At 36.6% G+C, this 20,452-nt stretch overlaps 1 protein-coding gene across 2 annotated transcripts in view; it reads left to right on the top strand.

The window, feature by feature from the left end:
• The window catches only part of cntnap2a (contactin associated protein 2a), a 283,671-nt gene that overhangs the window by 219,924 nt on the left and 43,295 nt on the right, over positions 1-20,452 (top strand). For both annotated transcript variants that reach the window (XM_087789051.1, XM_087789050.1), the window contains exons 16-18: positions 768-924; positions 2,090-2,217; positions 15,840-16,010. In XM_087789051.1, the coding sequence (XP_087645177.1) occupies positions 768-924; positions 2,090-2,217; positions 15,840-16,010 (456 nt within the window). The remainder of the gene's footprint in view (positions 1-767; positions 925-2,089; positions 2,218-15,839; positions 16,011-20,452) is intronic.

Here is a 20,452-nt window from a genome sequence, read left to right as displayed (position 1 = left end):
TTGTAAGATTATTAAACTGGAAGTATTTTTTAATGATTTCTTGCTTTTAGAAAAAAATGTCTTTGCTTTTAATAAAGCATTTTTTTGTTGTTTTATCTTCATTCCCATTTTGGGTTTGTTTGTTATTTAATTACTCCACATCAGAGTATTTCTTCTCGAGATAAAATGAATACGTTTCTTAACCCTTGTTTTTTCTCAGGGTCAAAGTGACCCGAAGGCCTGAAAAAAAATGTGTTTGTGGTAATCCCTTGTGTCACACATTTGTTTTCAGAGCCTTTGGGTCACCTTGACCCTGAGATAATACAAGGGTTAATCCAGTAACACACGACGGTCAGAGTACATAAAGAAGCTACTTGGAAGAGGGGTTTGCCCTCCTCATGAGTAAAAAAAAAAAAAAGCTTCTATACCAGGGGTGTCAGTCGGAGGAAGTAAACCATTATTTGTATTAAAAAATAAAACATTTTAATGACAGTTTAACAAACGGCTTGGTGATAAAACAACCAACCTTGTATTAGCAACAAGTCAGAAAACGTTTTAATTTTGCAGAAAAAAATGAAGCAGTCAAGCACCTGAAAAAATGTGTTTAAATCAACAGATGATAATATTTCAACATCATCTCTCATGTGTAACATGAATGTGGATGGGCAGATTCAAACCCTCAGGACTTGTGATATTTTCTCTTATGTGTTACATGTTTTTGGATTATTCTGCTTCTTCTTGAACAGAAAAAAAACAATAAAGGATTCTCTTCTCTGTTCTTTCCTCAGATGGAACCCCCTACACGTGGTGGGTGGGCAGAGGCAGTGAGAAGCATTTCTACTGGGGAGGTTCGGGTCCTGGCATCCAAAAATGTGCCTGTGGCATCGACAGGAACTGCACCGACCCGAAATATGACTGCAATTGTGATGCGGACCAGAGCCAGTGGTATGTTTGATCGTTTAAACTTTTTACGAGCGTAAATTAACGTCTTTTTTTGTTTTAACTGATTAAATTCTTAATTTGTTTTGATTGGAAAAACTGTTCCAACAGCTGTTTGGAGAGAAGGATGGTTTTCTGGTGACTAAAGGTGGTGAAGCATTAGATGATGTGCGAAATCATCCATGTTGCACAGTCAGCATCTGTTTATTTGCTCGTGTTTCTGGTCTCTGAGCTTTTACCGGACAGATGCACTGTTTCCACTTATTGTAACAAGAGCCTGTGTTGATGCCGGCGCACATCTGAAACCCTGCAGTGTGTAAACACCAACTGCTTTAGATGGCATTTCTTAAATGGAGCTCTTTAAATAAGCATATGAGCTAAATTAACTTTTAGGGAGTTTAAATCTCACATCTTAAAAAAAGCTCTCTCTTTAATCACACAATACTTACTTTAATCTCAAAAGGTCTACTTTAAAGTGTCACTTATACATGTGTTTTAAAGTAATAATTCATTTTTAATGTAATAATAATTTGTAAAGTAACTTTTGACATCTGTCTTATTATCACTAGTAAGAAGGTAAGTGAGTAAGTAATGGTTATTTTTTAAAGCGCCTTTCTAGACCAGGGTCACAAAGCGCTTTAACAATCAAAAACAAAACACAGTTAAAACTATATACTATAAAAGGCCAAGACAACATAAGACAAACACGGGAGTCCCAGAAAGTCAGGGAAAAGCACAAATAAGAATGTCTTAGTGAGAATGATAGATCTGATGACGCTTCATGAAGCAGTGTATTATGTTCAGAGTCCACTAGATGGCGGTCTCCGCACTATTCTCCTTTGATTTGAAGAGGAAACATCACATCCTTTTTAAACTGATGGCGCCACCTACTGACTTCTAAACAACATGACACTGTTTCATGAAGCTTCACCAGCACATCGCTACTTATCACAGCAGAGCGAGAAATCTTTGCATACGTTAACAATAGTGTATTTAGTGTTAGTTGTTAATCATTCTTAAAATATGCTGAATTGAGTTCTGTCTTTTGAAAAAAAAATGTAGGTTTAAAACAAAAAACCCTGTCTTTTGGCTGTCTTGTTTTATGAGGCAGATCCTGTACATTACAAAGAGGTTTTATGTGAAAACTTAGATGCAACCTTCATCCATCCAGGAGGGAAGATTCGGGTCTCTTGGTTTACAAGGAACACTTGCCGGTCAGCCAGGTTGCAGTGGGGGACACCAACAGAGCCGGCTCGGAGGCCAAACTGACCGTTGGACCTCTGCGTTGTCAGGGAGACAGTGAGTATAAACACATCTGTCAAAGTTCGTCATTGTTAGTCCTGGAAGCTGGACTCATCATCCCTCATCATGACCATGTTTTTAAGTAATTACTTTATAAAGTTCTCCCCCGTTTGAAATCCAGGCGAACGAGAGGTTACAAGAGCAGAGCCTATTATTGCATAATAACAGCTTCCGTCCTCCTGCAGCAGCAAAGAATACGTTGCTTATATCTGTATACAACGAGTCCCTTTGAGGTGGAGACTTCAGGGATTTATTACGTGCGGTGAAAAACCCAGATGATTGACCAATCAGAGGCAGAGTGGGTGTGGTTATGGAAAACAAGATTAATTCTCCAGAAAAACAGTGTTTTCAGCCGGCGGGGCTTAAGATAATTTTCTAATGTAAATATTTCAATTAAAAGAGAGTTATGAACAAACAGACACATACTGATGATATAATAGAGTCCAATATCTATTTAAGACTCACTTAAATCAACACATTAGTTGTCCTTCAGGAAAAAAGAGTTTCTCCATTAAACATTAGAAATTGTCAATACTCCACAATTTATTTACAGCTGTTTTCAATGTCATTTCTTTATCATAAAATTCTGTGCATATTTTTTCCTAAAGATCTTTGTTTAACTATCTTTTTTCTCCCCTTTTTATGAGTTTTGATATTTTATACTTTTTGTAATATAATAATATTTGTTTATATAATGTATTAAATTACATAAATGAATAAAATTAGGTTTTAATTATCTCAGAATCAGAAACGTTCCTTGCCAGGGTTGTCTTTTAAAATCTTAAAATAAAATGAATTATAATCTATCAAATTAAAACCTTGGCTTATTTTCAAATTTCCTTTCATTTATTTATCTTAATACTGATAGAATTATTTTGAAAAAGACAATTTAATAATATTCTTGTCAATTACATAATCATTATTACCATGTTATTATTGGTATTATTATGTTGTAATTGTTTAACCATTTTCCTTTTTGACATGTTATTTTGACTAATAGTTTCTTCTAAATACTGTGTAGATGTAATGAAAACCTCTCTTATGAAGCTTGTATCTGGCTAGAGAGCTGCATTTAATGACCTGCTGAAGAGAGCGGTCCAGTCACCCACTGGTTCGGTTGAAGATTCACTTGTGTTGCTCGGAGCTTACACCACACTGTGTTTTGAATATTTATTAAGATCTTGAAAAAGTACTTTAAGCCACGGTGAGTTTCTGCGCCGTTGGATGAACAGTCATCCTGTGCGTGGTGTGCAAGCAGCCTCCGGAGGCGCTCTGCTGTAGGTTTTAGCTTCTAATTGAGTGAACTATGTTCACTAATGATCTCTGCTACTGGGATGAGTTTTATTTGACTAAAATATCAGCAAAGAGGCATGACCTTTGTCAAGCTGTCAACTCCAGTTCAATAAAAGAACTCTTGGTCCAGTCTTGTTAATTGAGCTGAAAATATCTCCTGCTGAGATATTTTAAAGCCGAACCTTTTAACATTCATCCGGCCATAGGGTGACAACAACAGATCTGTCTTTCCAACTTTTTACTTATATTTATAGTGTATTTAAAGTAGTATGGGAACTTTCTGAGGAGAGATTCAAATGATTATTGACTATATACAAAACAAACATTGGGTAAATTTTAATATATATTTATCCCAAGAACATCTTCACACCCTGAGTAACAAATAAATTAAATATGTTCTAACAAATTGTGATTGTTTCAGGATCCTTCCTGTAAATGAGTCATTAGATAAAAGCCTATTAAATAAATGCTGGATGATGGGGGAGTGTCTTCAGGGGAGAGTCTGAAGAAAGGAGGTTAGACTTCCGAATTGAAAGTCTGCCTTTTTTTATATTTTTATTCTCAGACCCTACATTTAAATAAAATGACAAGAATTACAAAAAGTTATAAATGATCTGGTGCCAAATGAATTGTAAATAAATAATAAATAACCAAGAATAACCAAGAATATAATTTCATCTAAAGCAAGTTTTGTCAATTACTGGTGATACTTACAATTGTAACAATTAATTCAAATATATACTTAAGTATTCTAAATAAAATATGCTTGTCAAACATTTGATTGGATTCAACTCTATTGTCATTATACATGTTTCAAGGACAGAGAAAGAAAATGCAGTTAGTCGTGCTGAGCTGTGAATTAAATTAAACCGGAGGAAGTGTTTTCTTCTAAATCCCACAATGTTTCTTAAAGTTTCATCCTTAGAAACAATAATTGTCTCAACTTACCCAAAGTATATATTCAGACTGAATAATAAATGCCTTTTTACAAGAACAACTTCAGTAAATAAGCTCTTTTGATAGGATTGACTACGATGAGCCAAAAATATGTCAATTATCTACACATATACAAATAAGTTACTGATATTTAAAACTTGCACATTAATATGTGCCAATGTTACAAGCTTAACTCAAAGATTCTTTCATCTAAAGTTCTTCTCGTCCCTTGCATCCTCTTCCCTGCTGCTCTCTCCTTATCTGTGGTGGGTAAACAACAGACAGCAGAGAAAGACTGTTCAGTGTCGATGTGTCTCTTCCTGTTTTTCTCTAATCACTGTTGCCACCCGCCTCCCAGTAGGAGTCCCAGTCAACCGGAGGAAACTAACAGATTGTGCCACTCTGTCATATTGACCCACTCTTTTCTTCCCCACTCCCCAGATGTGGAGGACTTTGTTCCAAACCTGGCCGCGGTTTGCTGGCCAAGCCGTGTTCCGCTTAAAAACGGGATGAAATAATTGCAATACTTTGTTAATCCATCTGTCTTTCTTGGATGGAGCTAGCGCTACTTTCTTGTGTGAACTCAGAAAAAAAAAAAAAAAAATGAAGAGCCTAATAGCGTAAAATCTTTTCCGTTTTTTAATCCGCCTCCACAAATATTAAACGTCTTCTGATTCTATGTTCTCCCTCTCTATTCGACAAAAATACATAATATAAGGACTATCAAATCATCTGGTGGTTTTTAAAGAAAAATTAAGTTTAGAAAAACGAATTAAGAAACAAGCATTAATAATAAACTGAGCACTTAAAGTTCCACAAGTCCATCCTTGGTTAAGTACACATTTTCAAATAAGTCGTCAGCGGAGGGAGCAGGCTGTTCTTAATATTTCATCAATTCTCTGAGATCTACTTGAAAGGTAAATACTCTAAGATCAGGAGGAAAGGAACGCAAATAATGATTTTCCATTTTTACACTATAAATGATGTCATACATATTAAATACCAAGAAGTTCAGCAAACATTTATTAAATCTTTCATAGCGAGTCAACAGTAATTATGATTACATTTAATATTAGCTTTTTCCTTCACCCACTTTATCTCTGCATAGAACTCTGGCGTGAGGTGAATATATATATATATATATATTTATATATAATGCATATATATTCAAAGAGAGTTTACTCATCTCTAACTGACCTAGTTTCTTTTGTCGTTCATCTATTCAACCGGCAAATGTGAAGTGGCCTGGTTCTGTCCAATGTGAATAATATGATAAACCACCTGGCCTTGGTTTTACCACTCGCTTTATGTCATCAACAATCTGGTGTCACTTACGTCCCTTTATCACGGAGCTGCCAGAACACAAACAAACCACGGTTTAATGACCCGTGACACCGCGGCTCTCCCTCTATATCTTCTCACAGAGTGGCAGGTACAGTCAACAAAGAGGAATCCCGCTGTCACTCTCAGTAAGGAATATATATTACATTCTATTTTATTTGGTCCTCTCCGTAAAACAGATTCTTTTTTAGCGGATTTTATAATGTGTGACCAAATGAAATAGTTTAAAGAGGTAAATGAAGTATGTGCTTCACTGAGCCTACATTTTTCATTGGCCCATTATGGCATATTAAACATATATTAAAAGTTGCACACGTGAATAGGCTCTACATGTATGATTGATGGTACTTAAGGATCACTCCATCGAAGAGTGATAGTGATTGGCTACCGTGAGATTGGGTTTTCACACTGATGAATAATGCCTTTTGAAAGGAAGATAACTTTTTTTTACGGTGGATGGACGCCCATCTGCTGGTTTTAATTTGATTTATCTCTGTGCCAGTCTTTACATTTGAAGTCGATAAATATTAACAGTGAGTAAGAAACTAAGTAAAGGTTACTTGTGAAGCGCCTTTCTAGACCAGGTTCACAAAGTGCTTGAACAATGGAAAGCGATAAATGGTTAAAAATACATATAGATTTAAAAACTTTAAAAGGCCAAGACAACATAATACAAACACAGGAGTCCCAGAAAATAAGGAAAAAGCCTGCACAAATAAAAAGAGCAACAGTCTGGAAGGATTTCTCTCCTCTGGTCACGAAGCATGTTCAGGAACCATCAGTAGATTCTGATCCACAGACCTCAGAGCCTGAGATGGGGTGTAAGGCTGGATCAGATCACTGATGTAAGGAGGAGTCTGACCATGAATAGATCTGAAACTAAGAACCAGAATTTTAAAATGGATCCTGAAAGAAACTGGCAGCCAGTGAAGAGTTTTAAGGATCAGGGAAATTAGTTCTTCTACTAGAGCAGGTCAGAATTCTCGCTGAAGGGTTTTGTATTAACTGCAGGCGAGACAGATCCTTCTTGTTAACTTGTTATGTTGAGTCTTCATGTGTGCATTTATAAAGTCAGATATTTGTCGACCAGCCTTTTTTAAATGTTTTATAGAACAATATACAAATAGTATGTGTTATTTATTAGATATCTGTACATGTGTTTTATTAAGTAAAACGAGAAATGAGGTCTTTACATTGATATTAATTAAAATATTTAAGTAAAAACACATTTGTTTCAAATATATTTAAGGATGAACAAATACATTACTAACAATTTAACCTTGAAATAAATACATTTAAATACATTCAAACACAAAACAATGACAATTTACACAGCTATTTACCATAAAAAGGAAAAATAATTAAAGAGAGTAGATGGATGGATGGATGGATGGATGGATGGATGGATGGAACACCAACCTAGACCTCTCTTATTTGTTCCCCGTTCATCTTCTCCTCCAACCTCCTCCTGTAGGTGACCTTTCCCCTCAGGAGGAGTGTTTTAACACAGGAGTCGCTGTGCCCTTAAAAAAGATTCATACTTTTGTCAACAGCATGTTTACTATGTATTCCTAAAAGTTTTAAAGAACTTAATCTTAACTAATAATTGTATTTTGTCCTGAATCACGGCTGAGAAATTGGTTAAAAACAAGTTACATTCACGATTGATGGAGTCACAGAGAAAATGACTAATTACCTGGAAATTTGAATTTGACTCGGAGCCAAGAGCATAAATACACCAAACACAAATGTCTCAATTAAAGTATAGATGAGACGGAACATGTGCCCGTGGGGAAATTTGCAATAGAGTAGGAAGAATAATATATAATGAGGTGCGGCACTTCAATTGTGGCAGAAATGTAGGTGCAGGATCAAGTGTTGTGTTTTGAATAATAACACCAGACTCTTGCCCTGAGGATGCATCCACTCATTTCCTCACTTGATGTCAGATGAAACTATTCTTCGATCCTTGGTGTGTTGTTTTTCCCTTCACACCAGAGTTTTTTTGGTGATAAATTTAGTGAGAACAGAAAGAAAGTGCATCAGAAACCATTGGCAAAGCAGGAAAACTTTGAAACACAATAATATAGAGCGAACTAGAACAAAGTATCAAGAAGATTAAAGTTGTTACCAACGCAAATATAAATGTAAACGCTTATACAAGTTTGTAGTGAGAGCCTTGAGGTTTGGAAATACATCATTTATATGCTGTTTTAAAGCCTTTATTTTTCAAGAACTCCCAAAGTGCGTGTCAATTTTGTAATACAAGAAGTGACAGTCGTCCGCAACAATTCACAGTTCTGCCGCTTTAACTTGAAACACTGGCTGTTTCGCAACAGGAGGAAATATTAAAAATCAATCATCTTATGACACTAGTAGGGAATATAAAAAAAATATATATTAAATGAATGACAGAAAGACTAATAGAAAAAAAACAATCTAATTATTTAAAAAAAAGTATTGTTTCATTTTGTTTGCCACTTGTAAGTTGTGTTGATGATGGAACATAATTTACATTTTTAGAGACACAGGGAAAAGTATTTTTTAATAAACCGTGTTCATAAATGGAAAGGCAGGCTCATATTAAAATGATGGTGACCGTTCAAAAATAATTAATTCTACTTGTCCCAAGGCCTGGTTTTATATTTTAGTTTGCCAGTTCTGTTGATTTCAAACACCAAAGATGGAACAGTACGTTATTTTGGGAATTGAGACAAATTTAAAAAGAATCTTCAATGCCAGGTTCACTGAACAATTATAAAGATGGAGGCCACTTTTAACTATGCTCATACAATTTGATGAATCATCAAGAGTATCAGGAAGTTTTATAATGAGTATGATATTTAAGGTAAGGTAAGGTAAAATTGTATCGATGAAATTGTTTTTTTCCAATAGCCAATACATACAGCATTTTTTTATAAAAAAAAATAAAATAAAATAAGAACAAGAACATAAAGGGAAAGAACAAGATGACACAATCTAAGTCTAAAGATAAAGACAAAGAACATAGATCAAAGAAAAACAACAAAGACAAAGGATACAAAGACTAACATAGAACAGAACATCCAGATACTTTTACTCCACTCCTGCCCCCGAACTCAGAATTGTACAATTTAATAGCCCGAAGAATGAATGAAATGATTATGATGTGTATCTACTGACGGACCAACTGCCACCGGTGAATGATTTTCTTAACGTGTTACATAAGTAGATGCCATATGTATCTTATAAATGTCCACTCAAAAATTAAGATTACTGACCAGAGTATGTCCCGCTTTTTTAAATTCTGCTCAGACTGGACTGAAAAACCTCTGGTTAAACACATCTACTCAACTTGTTTGTAAAAAGCATTTCTATTCAATGCTTAATCTTAGTGATAATTGAATAATCATCTGATTGACGAATGCTGTGGTCACAACAGGACGAAGACGTTAACCTCTCTCAAAGTTAGAAAACTAAAGATGCAGATGAATAATCTTTAAACCAATCCTAAGTAGTAAGAATGTTATGGGACTTCTGTCTAGACCAGGGGTGGGAAATTATAATTCTTCAAGGGCCACATTAAATTATGTGAATGTTGTTAGGGGCCGTCAAGCAAAAAGAAAGACGAAAAAATCCCTAAAAATAAAAGGACATTCGTCATTAGGCCGTGACTATTATTAAGCTAAATAAGCCGCAATAACTCTTACAACGCTTCAACTAACTTATAAAAAAAGTTTTTAGGGATTAATAAATACTCGAAAAATTACACACAAAAAGTAAATAAGTGTTATGTTGAAATGTAAATGTATAATAAATACAAAATACATTTGTTACTGCATTGACATTACGAGGGCTTCATAAATACAGTCAAAGGGCCGCACTTTGCCCAGGTCTGGTCTAGACAAACAAAAGAAAGGACAAAGAAAAACTTGAAAGCACGTCGACCTGAATAGGACGACAGTCAGTTGCAGGGCACACAAAGACATACAACCAATCCCACTCCGAATATTTTCCCTAAGTTCCCAATCTACACCTGTATGATTTTTGACTGTGGGAGGAAACCGGAGTGCCCAGAGTAAACCCACATAACACGGGGAGAACATACAAACTCCACACAGAAACATTGCAAGTTGACTCCCTACAAACCAGGAAGCAAACCAACAAACTTCTTACTTTGAGGGGATTGAATGAAAGCCTTGTTTTCTGATCTAACTCTTTGAAATACAATTCACTAAATTTTGTTGCTGGAGATAATTGTTTTTTATTTCCTAGCCAACAAGAAAAACCTTCCACAGAGAAACAAATCAGTTAAATTTAGACTAGAGAGTGATTTCTGTGATCAATTTAAATTAAATTTTATTTAAAGTTTCATCTCATAACAAACTTATCTAAAGACACTTAAGTAAGACTATATTGGAGAAAAGAAAAACCGATCAAAGCACCTCAACAATGAATGACTTACAGCGTTATCTACAGCGTTTACAATCAATTTATTAGTTACTTTTTCTATTCTGCACATTTTCCGGTTAAACGTATTATTCCACCAGTACTTGCTTTAGCAGTTTTGCGTGCACCATAAAATGAGTCTGAGAGTAGATTCCTCTTCTTAAACCCTGACTTGAACTTCTCTCTACATAATGTATAGACCATGTGGTTTTCGTTGTAGTGGCAGCTCGCTGGTGCAGTGGTTTGTGGTTGGATAGCAAGAAGGTCCCCGGGTTGCATCTAGCTTGAGGCAACAAACAAACTCAATGGATTTGTGGAGCCTCTTGTGTCGGTTTCTGGGAGTCGCTCCAGTTTCCTCCTGCTGTCAAAGAGAGGTTAATTGTTGAGGCGTGTAGGAATTGTTTTAGAATTTGTGTTTTGTGATTGACCGGTTCTCCATCCCTGCCTCGCTCCCCAGCTGTGATGGACTGAAAAAAACCTCGGTGATCCTGGAACAGGAATCCTTTAGTATTAGTCTTTCAGAATCACTTGTAGCAAATCTGTCGTCCATGGACCTCATTAGTTGTAGTCCGTCACGACTAATGCATTTAAAAAGATCAGTTTATTGAAAGAACTTCATGTTTTGAGTGAAATACCTCTTGGTAATTATTCACCTCACACAACATTGTCGATCGAATTTAAAAGCATTTTGACTAAAACTCTGTAAACCAAAATACAACAAACAAAATATTTCAAGGACTTGCAGGAAGGAAGTGTTTCATTGAACTATCAATGTTTTTGTCTCTATAAAAGGCAGAAGAACAAAGACAAGTGATTTCTATTGAAATTTTACAGACATAAACACACAAAGATCACTCGAAATTAGACCCAGATGACTGATGAAAAACATTTCCATTTTATAAAACTAAATACTGATGACCAGATATTTCTTCACAGCTTTTGCATATAATCCTCAACTCTGCTCTAGTAAAGATTGTTACTTGCAGGCTTGGATTTCAAACTAAATGTGTATTTCTTCCGTTTAAGGAGCTTTGTAGTGTGTATACATTTACTAGACAATGTACTTGTTTTGTGGCTCATAATTCTTTCAGCCTTCTATTACTTTTTTAGGTAAGTGTGGAGGTTTTACTATCATTCTAAGAACAGATCATTTTAATCATCTTTCCCTTTCCTGTAGTCTTTCAAAAAAATGTCATCATTATTGATGAGAAAAAAAAACTACGTAGCACCAATTATCAGTTTCTGTCTTTTTAGGTATTGTTCAGAATATATTATTCATTCATGACACTTTAACCCTTAGTTATCTATCTGATATCCTTGTATCATCTCAGCCATCTCTGACAATATAGTAGTTGCCCTTTTGTTCACATTTTCAGCATTTTTTGCGATAAGGGCCCTTGAAATATTGACAAACGATTAATCGTTTTTATTTTATGTTGCCATTTGTATTTGTTTAGTCTATTTGTGTTGATAAAACATTTTTAACTTTAGTAGTTCTGAATATATTTTCACTCATCTTTAAATTGAACGACATATACTGGCCTGAGAAAGTGGACAAGTGGTGGCGGACGTTGAGGCCCAGTGATGCGCCGAGCGCTGCAGACTAGCGGTCTGTGTCTCCTTCCACCTGGGCTGGCGCGCCTTTTGACATATGCGAACTTCACACCCATGAATTTGGTTCCTGACAAGCTGTTGTGCCTCCAGAAGTGTGACTGCCTCTCTACTGACTCTGTGGGGGAAAAAAATATGTTGCCTCTCTGTGTAAATTGCTGTTTAAATTAAGTGTTTTATAAAGCAGTTTATAGAGCGTGGGCTATCACTCAATGCATCAGCTGGAGATTAATATTTAGAAATACACATTTGTGCCACCAAGTAATTGCGAAACACAGCTATAAAATTATAAGAATTATAGTTGTGAGAAGTATAGTGTTAATTGTGTAGAGATGCGCAAGCAGACTATATTAGTTATAAGGATGAATATTAATGAAAATGACTCCACTAAGTCAAAAAGAAAAAACTAGTACATACACAAATATGTATAATTTGCAAAATATTCTATTCTATTTGTTTGGTATGACACATTAATCGCTCAGTTTTGACTAAATCAATTCGCAAAAATGGGCTTAACTTTAGGTAGGGGCATCGGACTGCAGAAGATTTCCACATTCGGTTCCAATATTTATGGCACCACAATTCTGTTTGTTGGAACAGTTTGTGGGACATTTGTCTGATAAACATTTCAATATGGAAGTGATAAATGAACCACTGAGTCAAGCCAATCCGTCGCATCTGCTGATCTGGCACTTGGGTTTTTCCAGGGCTTCTGATCGGTTCTTGATCCTCCGTTGTAGTTTTTTGTCCAAAGCCCTTTTGTTGTTTATTTCTTATAGTGTAGGAGCTTCAACTGTTGGCTTCTCTTTGTCAACCTCTTTTTTTCTACATTTCCAGACACTGTTTCATCTTACGATTCTTTGATTGCTTACATTTTTAACCTGCATCAAATTATAAATATAAAGTCACAAATTGTTATTATGTATAAAATGTATCACATTGGACAAAAATGTTTAAAACAAAAGGACAGAAATAGAAGAAAATCAGTGGATTTTATTGAGCACACATCATATTTTGTTTAGTTGAGATCAGATAGAAAATGCTTTAGGTTTGTCCTCCTTTCTTTCGCTTCATCCACCCTCAACTCCCTGCATGTTGATGTCTGGAGAAAGTACTATTTGCTAATTAATACCACGTAATACCTGAAAAAGACCACGAGAATCAAGGTCATAGTCTTGCCATAAGTTAAATGGAAATCCAAAATATTGTAAGATTACTGCATCAACTGACAAAGAAGGGAAACTTCTGCTAAGCAGTTCGTTTCCACCCACATTTTTAACTAATAATGCCGTTGGCATCAGCATTATCTTATTTTGTTGCACAACACGCTTGCCAAAGATGAGAGTTGCTTAGAGCTTCACTACCAAAGAAGGTGACAAACCATCTGGTGTGTCCATTTAAACACCTAAAATATAATCATCGGTTCCATGTCAAATGATCAATGTATGCTGCAAATTGTATTGGAATCTATTAATCGGATATAGTTTGCAAACTCGGGCTGTTTAATGCAAGTGAGCACAGAAGCTCCTTGGCTGAGGTAATACGTCTTATGACCACAGGGTGCAATTAGATGAATAATAGTGTGTGCCATCATGTTAGTGTAAATAATTGAGCAAGTTGCACTTTGTTAATTATAAAGTGTGCCCTCGTGGCAACATGGATGCTTTGTGTGTGTTTCTTTTACTAAAGTTGTTTCACGATGTCGAGGTCCAGATGACACTCGGATGATGAAACATCACGGGATGCACGATGATTTGTTTTTGTGTCCTCCGCTGTGTCGCCGGGTTTAACCTCTTCTATTAATTGACTGTTCCTCGTGTAGAGAAGCGAACGGTGTTCAAACACACTAATCACCGAGACAGCATCTGTGGGCGACCGAGCTCTTGTGTGCAAGCGTGAGTGTGTTCACGGTGCCCTTGCCCCCGGTGACAGGATGCGAAGCAACATGAAGAGGAAAAAAAAAAAGGAGCTCAGCTCTGTCATGGTGGGAAGCTTATCACACACCAACAGGACACACACACAAACACACGCTGATACACAAGTGCATCGACTATGACGAATACTTCGTCGCACAAAAACACTCGACAACCTTTGTGTTCATATGCAGAAAGACACGTTTCTACATTTACTAGTTGATCCTTGTTTGGCCACTAGTTCTGGTAGTTACCAGAAGATCAAGATCACAGATACAAATAATTAAAGGGATCAGGTTTTTACAATGATTGCTCGTAGTAACTAAGGCAGTGGTACCGGTCCGTAAGACATTTATTACTGGGCCACACAGAAAAAAAAGTATGTTATATTCATTATTACTACCTAAAAGGTGTTTCAGTTGGAAAAAAAAGACCAGATTTTCTCTTAAATAACATTAGCGTGTGACTCTTGAGTTAATACTGTACATGTCCGAAAGGGAAAGCGAGAGAAGCGAAAACCTTATCTAGTCCCGTCCCAATTGTTTACAGAATGAAATATTTTCTTTTGCTTTATACATTTGACATAACAAATGATGGTGAGATGTTTTTTTATTTGTTCACCAAATTCTAGTTTTTGCAGGTCATGCTATTGTGTTTTATAAACAATAAATACAGATTTTTCCAAATGACTTTTAGCTTAATCTGCTGCTGTGGTGGAGAAATCAAGCCCCACCATGTCATCACAAAACACTTAGAGCTTGAGGAAAAGAGCACAAAAGTAAATTGGGGAAATGAAAAGCATTGTCAAGTCGGTCTGCAAAGGATTCTGTGAAAAATGATACTTTCCAATTATGAGATCTCTCATATGCAACCCTGTTTTCACTCACTTTTCGAATGTTCTAAATAGTGATTCAAGTTCTATGTGCAGAGATGTGATAAAATAATAGTGGCTAATAATGAGTTTGAATTTGCATTCCCATCAAAAGTGCTAACTGCAAATGAGATGTTCCGGGAGAACTCGGAGGCGATACGAGGGATGAGACAATGTGTCTCTGTTTAACCAGATTTTTTTCCGTCAGAATAGCTGGAGGAAAGTATGTGATAAGATGGAGTGAAACTGGCGGATAGATACTGTGTACATTTAATTATTTCAATGAAGTGAAGTCAGTCGAGCCTTCTGTAAAACCTCAATAAAAGACCAAGGGCAGATGTTAGTTTTTCATTAGTCTGGTCAACTCGACAACAGGAAACCAACCCACACGGGCTCATCTCTCACAGTTTATTTTCCCCACCACAAGAGAAATGTCCAGGGTGCTACCCTCTCACCGCTGCTCCCTTAATGATTCCACACTCCTGCCAAGCACTTACAATCTCCATCATCTCCTCGCCTGGTGGTCCAAGCACCTCCCAAGGCATTCCTTCCTTACTAGTAGCAGTACGTCTGATTTGTTGGAATCTCTGAGATTACCGGCTCCCCTGCCCACCCCTTTTTCTTAAGAAAATATGATGTGTAAAGTGTTTTGGTTCAACACTTATAATTGTGTAATACATTGTAAATATCCTTGCTAGTACTGAAACATTTTGTTTGTCATTAGAGGTGTGTTTTTTGGGTTATTAATTCAAAATAGTCCAAGTAAATGTAGAAAAAATTCAGCTGATTGCAAATTATTCTTGTCCTCTGCATGACTTTCCTTCATCGTTTTCTATCGCTCCTAGGAATTCTAAATGGTCTCCTGCAGAGCTGGCCCTCCTTTCATACCCTTTCCTCTCGATGGCTTCACGCCTCCGTCTTACTTGACTGATAGGAGCCAGATAGCGACATGGCAGGAGGAGAAGAAACGACTGAGGAGCTACTTTCCCAGCCGCAGTCGGATAATTCATCAGCCGCTGTTTAGAGTCCAGCCGTTTTATCTTCATTAGGAGCTTTTGGTTCCACTTCATTCAAATGTCATTACAAAATCTTTATAGATGTAATGAAATGTTCTTGGTCCAACATCATTAATGATAAGATATACTATATATATATATATATATATATATATATATATGTGTATATGTAAAATCAGTTCAAATTCTGACGGTACCCATTTTCCACAGATGACTTCTGGAATGCTGCTTCTTTTACCACACCATCATCGTACCTGCACTTTGCCACCTTCCAGGGAGAGACCAGCGCTGATATCTCCTTCTATTTCAAGACCAGCGCTCCGTACGGCGTCTTTATGGAAAACTTGGGAAACACGGACTTCATTCGACTGGAGCTCAAATGTAAGACCCATTTAAATCAAATACATGTGGAATCTTTTCAGCCTGTTAATTTGAGCATTGTGGAAAAGTGTATGTAAGTAAAAAGAGCGATAAAGTATTAGATCTCAATCTTGGTTAATTTATATCATCTCTGGGTTTGTTCTCCTTTACTTAATCTACTCCTCAAATTATTTTCCTTCAACATCAGTTTACTGTTATTGAACGTATTCAATCTATGTTTCTTTACTTACCTTAAACCAGAGGTGTCCAAACTTTTTTCTTGGCCACATTTGTTGAGGTGAAAAGGAGCGGGGGCCAAATTTGAGAAATATATCATTTACCTTATTCAGATATTCAAATTATAAAGCATTTATTTCTTGAACTTAAAATTCTTCATGGAGAGACTGGAAAACCTTCCAGTTTTTAGTATCAACATTCATTAGCCACACTTTGTGTGTCAAAAAAACTTTTGTGACGTTTAAAAAAATGCCACGTAAAAGGGTCGAGAATTCGGGCCACACTTGACAAGAACATCTCAGAAAAATATAAATGAACTATAAGAAAACATTTATTACAGTTTAGTTGTTTAATTTTTTTTTTTGTTTGTTTTTCTAGTTTATCGTACACCTTTAAATTGTTTGTCAATCCAAATGATCGAATCATTTCTAAGTCAACCCAATTTTCAAACAATCTTAAAGATGAACTTAAAATATTTAATCTGGACTCATTGATAACTTGACAAACTTTGTGTATAAAGTTTGAAAAAGCTTCCCTCAGCAGCCCAACTAACAATAATGGCCCAAATCTTCACGTGTCTGAGTTGCGTTTTTGAGATCCTTGTTCATGGAAGTTCTTCTTCTTGAGCGAATGGTTTTGGCTGCACTGGTGACTTGTGCAGGGCGTAATCCATCACTTGCCAAAAGCACGACATGGTTGGCTCCCTTGAAGAGAACTGGCAGTGATAAACAGTCTTTCGCTTGTGATTCCAATGAAAATGGGATTGAAACGTCCATGTCAAAGGGGCCGGCTGCTCCGTTCCCAAACCCACTGCTCTGTGTTCCCCAGACAAGAAGAAGAAAATCAGTTTTTGGCCAATTCAGCTGTTTGGTTGACTCATAAACAGTGTTGCCCATCATTCCACTGGACAAGTTTAAAAAAAGTTTTCCTAAAAAGTATGGCCACACAGGCAGAGGACATTTAGTCTCTGGTCGGTCATGGCTTCTTAGTCAAGCCAAGAGGATATTAGGAATGTGTCATTAAGCTTTAAAATTCCCCTGCATCGATTTACTGTCGCTTCCGCCGTGCCATCATTTTTGCCCCGTGGCACAATCGGCCAGTGACAGCATGCCTACATATCCACACATTACACATAATCTTACCCTCTCATGGGCAGATAAGTTCACACCAATCCAGTCGGGGCATGAAAGCATGTGCATTAGAGGAGGAATGTGTTTGCAGGAGCTCAAAGAATAAACACATGCGACCTTGTGCAGGACACATTATAATCTAACCCCAGTTCCTCACCAGCAGGTTTCAATTTATATTTAAATTTTTTAAAAGACATTTAAAAAACTTTTAGGACATGTTTGTTTGCAGTGAGCTGGTAACAGGATTGACGACCGCTGGAGAGTCTTTAAATATCGCTTCTAGTGTCCTCTGCAGAATCTTTGGAGCCGCTAAAGCTCCTTTTAAGTGACATTTCTGACTCCCGGCTAAGAATAATCAATGTTGGGTTTGTGATCCAAGTAAGCACAACTCAGAATGTTTCAACTGTATTATTGTCCTTGTGGTCAGAAGACGGGACAAACACATTGAAGTTTAGTGAAGTCTCTGCAGCTGAAGTTTTTTTTAAGCTGTCGTGTCTGTCTTACTTGTTATCTTATGAAATGATAAAAGAAAGAAAGAGCTTTAGGAATATTTTAAGACTCTTTAGCTTTTATCAGTTTGCCACTTGGAATTGTCTGCAATGGAAGTTTGCAGATGAGCTAAGTAAATAGTCTTTCATATGAAGTAGGCGTTTTTGCGATCTTATTTCTGCAGATGCTTCTTTTTTCTTTTCGAACGCTCTCATTTTGACTAGATATGCTTATATTTTTCTCTGAAAGGCTCATGTTTTGTGTCAGTTTTCCCATGAGTGAAGAACAGAACAGATTAAAGAGAAAGGGTTGAGTAAAAAACAATTGCAATAATACAGACAAATGTATAAACAACAAAGAAAGAAATATAAAAGCAGATATTAAAAACAGTGCTCCAAATACATCACTAAAGCTTTTTCAACATAAAGCTGCAATACCCAAAATTTATTTTTTAATACTTTTGTTAAACCCAACACACTCGCATGTTTCAAATGTTGACGTCTTCCTCTCCAACATCTAGTAAGTCCCTCATCATGACCATGTTTTGAAGATATTACTTTATAAAGTTCTCCCCCGTCAGAAATCAGGGCGAACAAGAGGTTACAAGAGCAGAGTCCATTATGACATAATAATGGCTTCAGTCCTCCTCCAGCCAGCCTAATCACTCACAGCTTTGTTTATACAACAAGTCCTATGGAGTTGAGACTTTTAAGGATTGATGACAGATGGTGATCAACCACTATGTTTGACCAATCACAGAATAGTGGGCGTTGCTATACAAGATTAAATCTCCAGCAAAACAAAGTGTTTTCAGTGGGAGGGGCTTAAGCACATTTTTTAATGTAAATATTTCCATGAAAAGTGAATTTTGTACAAACATATTGATGAGTACAATAGAGTCCAATATCTATTTAAGACACACTTAAATCCACACATTAGCTGCTCTTTAAGCTCTTCTCACAATAACATCTGCTAAAACTGAGCCAACAACTCCACAAGGAGCAGTGAAACGATAATGCATAACTCACGAAAGCAACAACGGCGACGCTAACATGCATGTTAGATATCAGTGAGTGATTCCGAGCTTGGCTCCAGGTTCAATAACTAACAGAGTGCTGCTTCAGGCCACTGTAGACACGCTACTTTACACTAATGACTTCCTCCGTGGCTAACAGACGAGGGGAGCTCTGCGCTCTCAGGCTACTGCAGTTTTCATTTCTGCCCATTGAGAAAGTCTTAAAAAGAAAGTTGTGCGACATCCATCTTGCTTTAAAGTGCAGCTGGAACAACACGCACATAATCTAATAGACACACGGCATCTGGCATTGCTATTCCAGCATATAACTTCCTGCATATAGCATTCTGATGTATGTGCTGCCTCTCTCGCTATTTACAATACTGATGTGGCATCTTGCTGCTGCAGCTGAATGTAGAATTTATAGATCATCAATTCACAGCACTAGAAGCTCTTGAAAGGCTTTGTTGAGTGAGCTTCTTTTTTTTTTTCAGAATGACGTATAGCTGAATGCTTAAACACACAATCACAATCTATTTTAAAGGTTAATGCACTCTGTGCTTCTTCTCCTTGTGCATGTGGAAGATTGGAAATGTGTTTAAAACCTCGAACTAATGCAGGAGGGAAGGAGGCACGAAACAAGGAGCTTGATAATGGATAAGTGGAAGTGGAAGCCGTAAATGAAGACACACAACAGAGGGACAAATGCTCGTGTAGGGAGGAGAGTTGTAGTGCTGGGTGGACGAAAAAATAAATTAAACATTGCGCACACAATGAAATAGCGAGATAATAAAACACATAGGAGAGAGAGAACAAAACTGAGTCATTGATAAAGAAGCCTGGGGAATTGATGGTTGAAGTAAAAGTGATTATTACACCAGGGAATGAAATGTATAACAAAGACTGAGCATGTTAAGGGTTAAAATGGAAAAATAGTTAATTTCCCCATTGGTTACCTTATATCATCTATTCTTATGTATAAGCGTAAGGAAGCAAACATCAGTAACACACAGAAATAATTGCTTTATCGCAAGTAAGAAGGTGAGTTTTATTCCTGTCTGAGGCAACCTTGGGTTTGAACCTGGGCTTTCTTCCACGTTCTTGTCCCCGTGGGTTTTCTTCTTGCACTTCCTCCCAATATCATACCCACATTAATTTATGACTTGTCAGGTTAGAACTAAAACTCAAAGACCAGATAACAGAGATCAGAGTTGGTTTAAAGTCACAACAATTTTAGTTGCAGAAAGGAGAGTTAAATACAGAACTTTCTCACATAATGTCTAATTTAACTCTAATTTTAAGGCATGTTTCGGTTGCATCTTTATACTCTATCATAATTTATTGATTATCCGAGAGACAAGAACAAAGTTTAAAACTGGATGAAAACAAACAGGAATGAATTACAGCTGGTTTTAAATGAAGCATGAAAAGTTGTTTTATTCCTAATCTGAGTAATCAATGTTTCTTTGTAAGATTCCCACACATTACATTTTTCAACTCAGATCAAATCTTCTTCAAAACACAAGCAATTACCTGTGGTTGAGAAAGCACTCAACACACTAGCTCAGTCACTTTCCATAACTTACAGTGGC

Source organism: Callionymus lyra, chromosome 4 (assembly GCF_982586985.1).
Source record: "Callionymus lyra chromosome 4, fCalLyr1.hap1.1, whole genome shotgun sequence".
Taxonomy (NCBI): Eukaryota; Metazoa; Chordata; class Actinopteri; order Syngnathiformes; family Callionymidae; genus Callionymus; species Callionymus lyra.
This window is presented reverse-complemented; position numbering and strand designations above follow the sequence as displayed.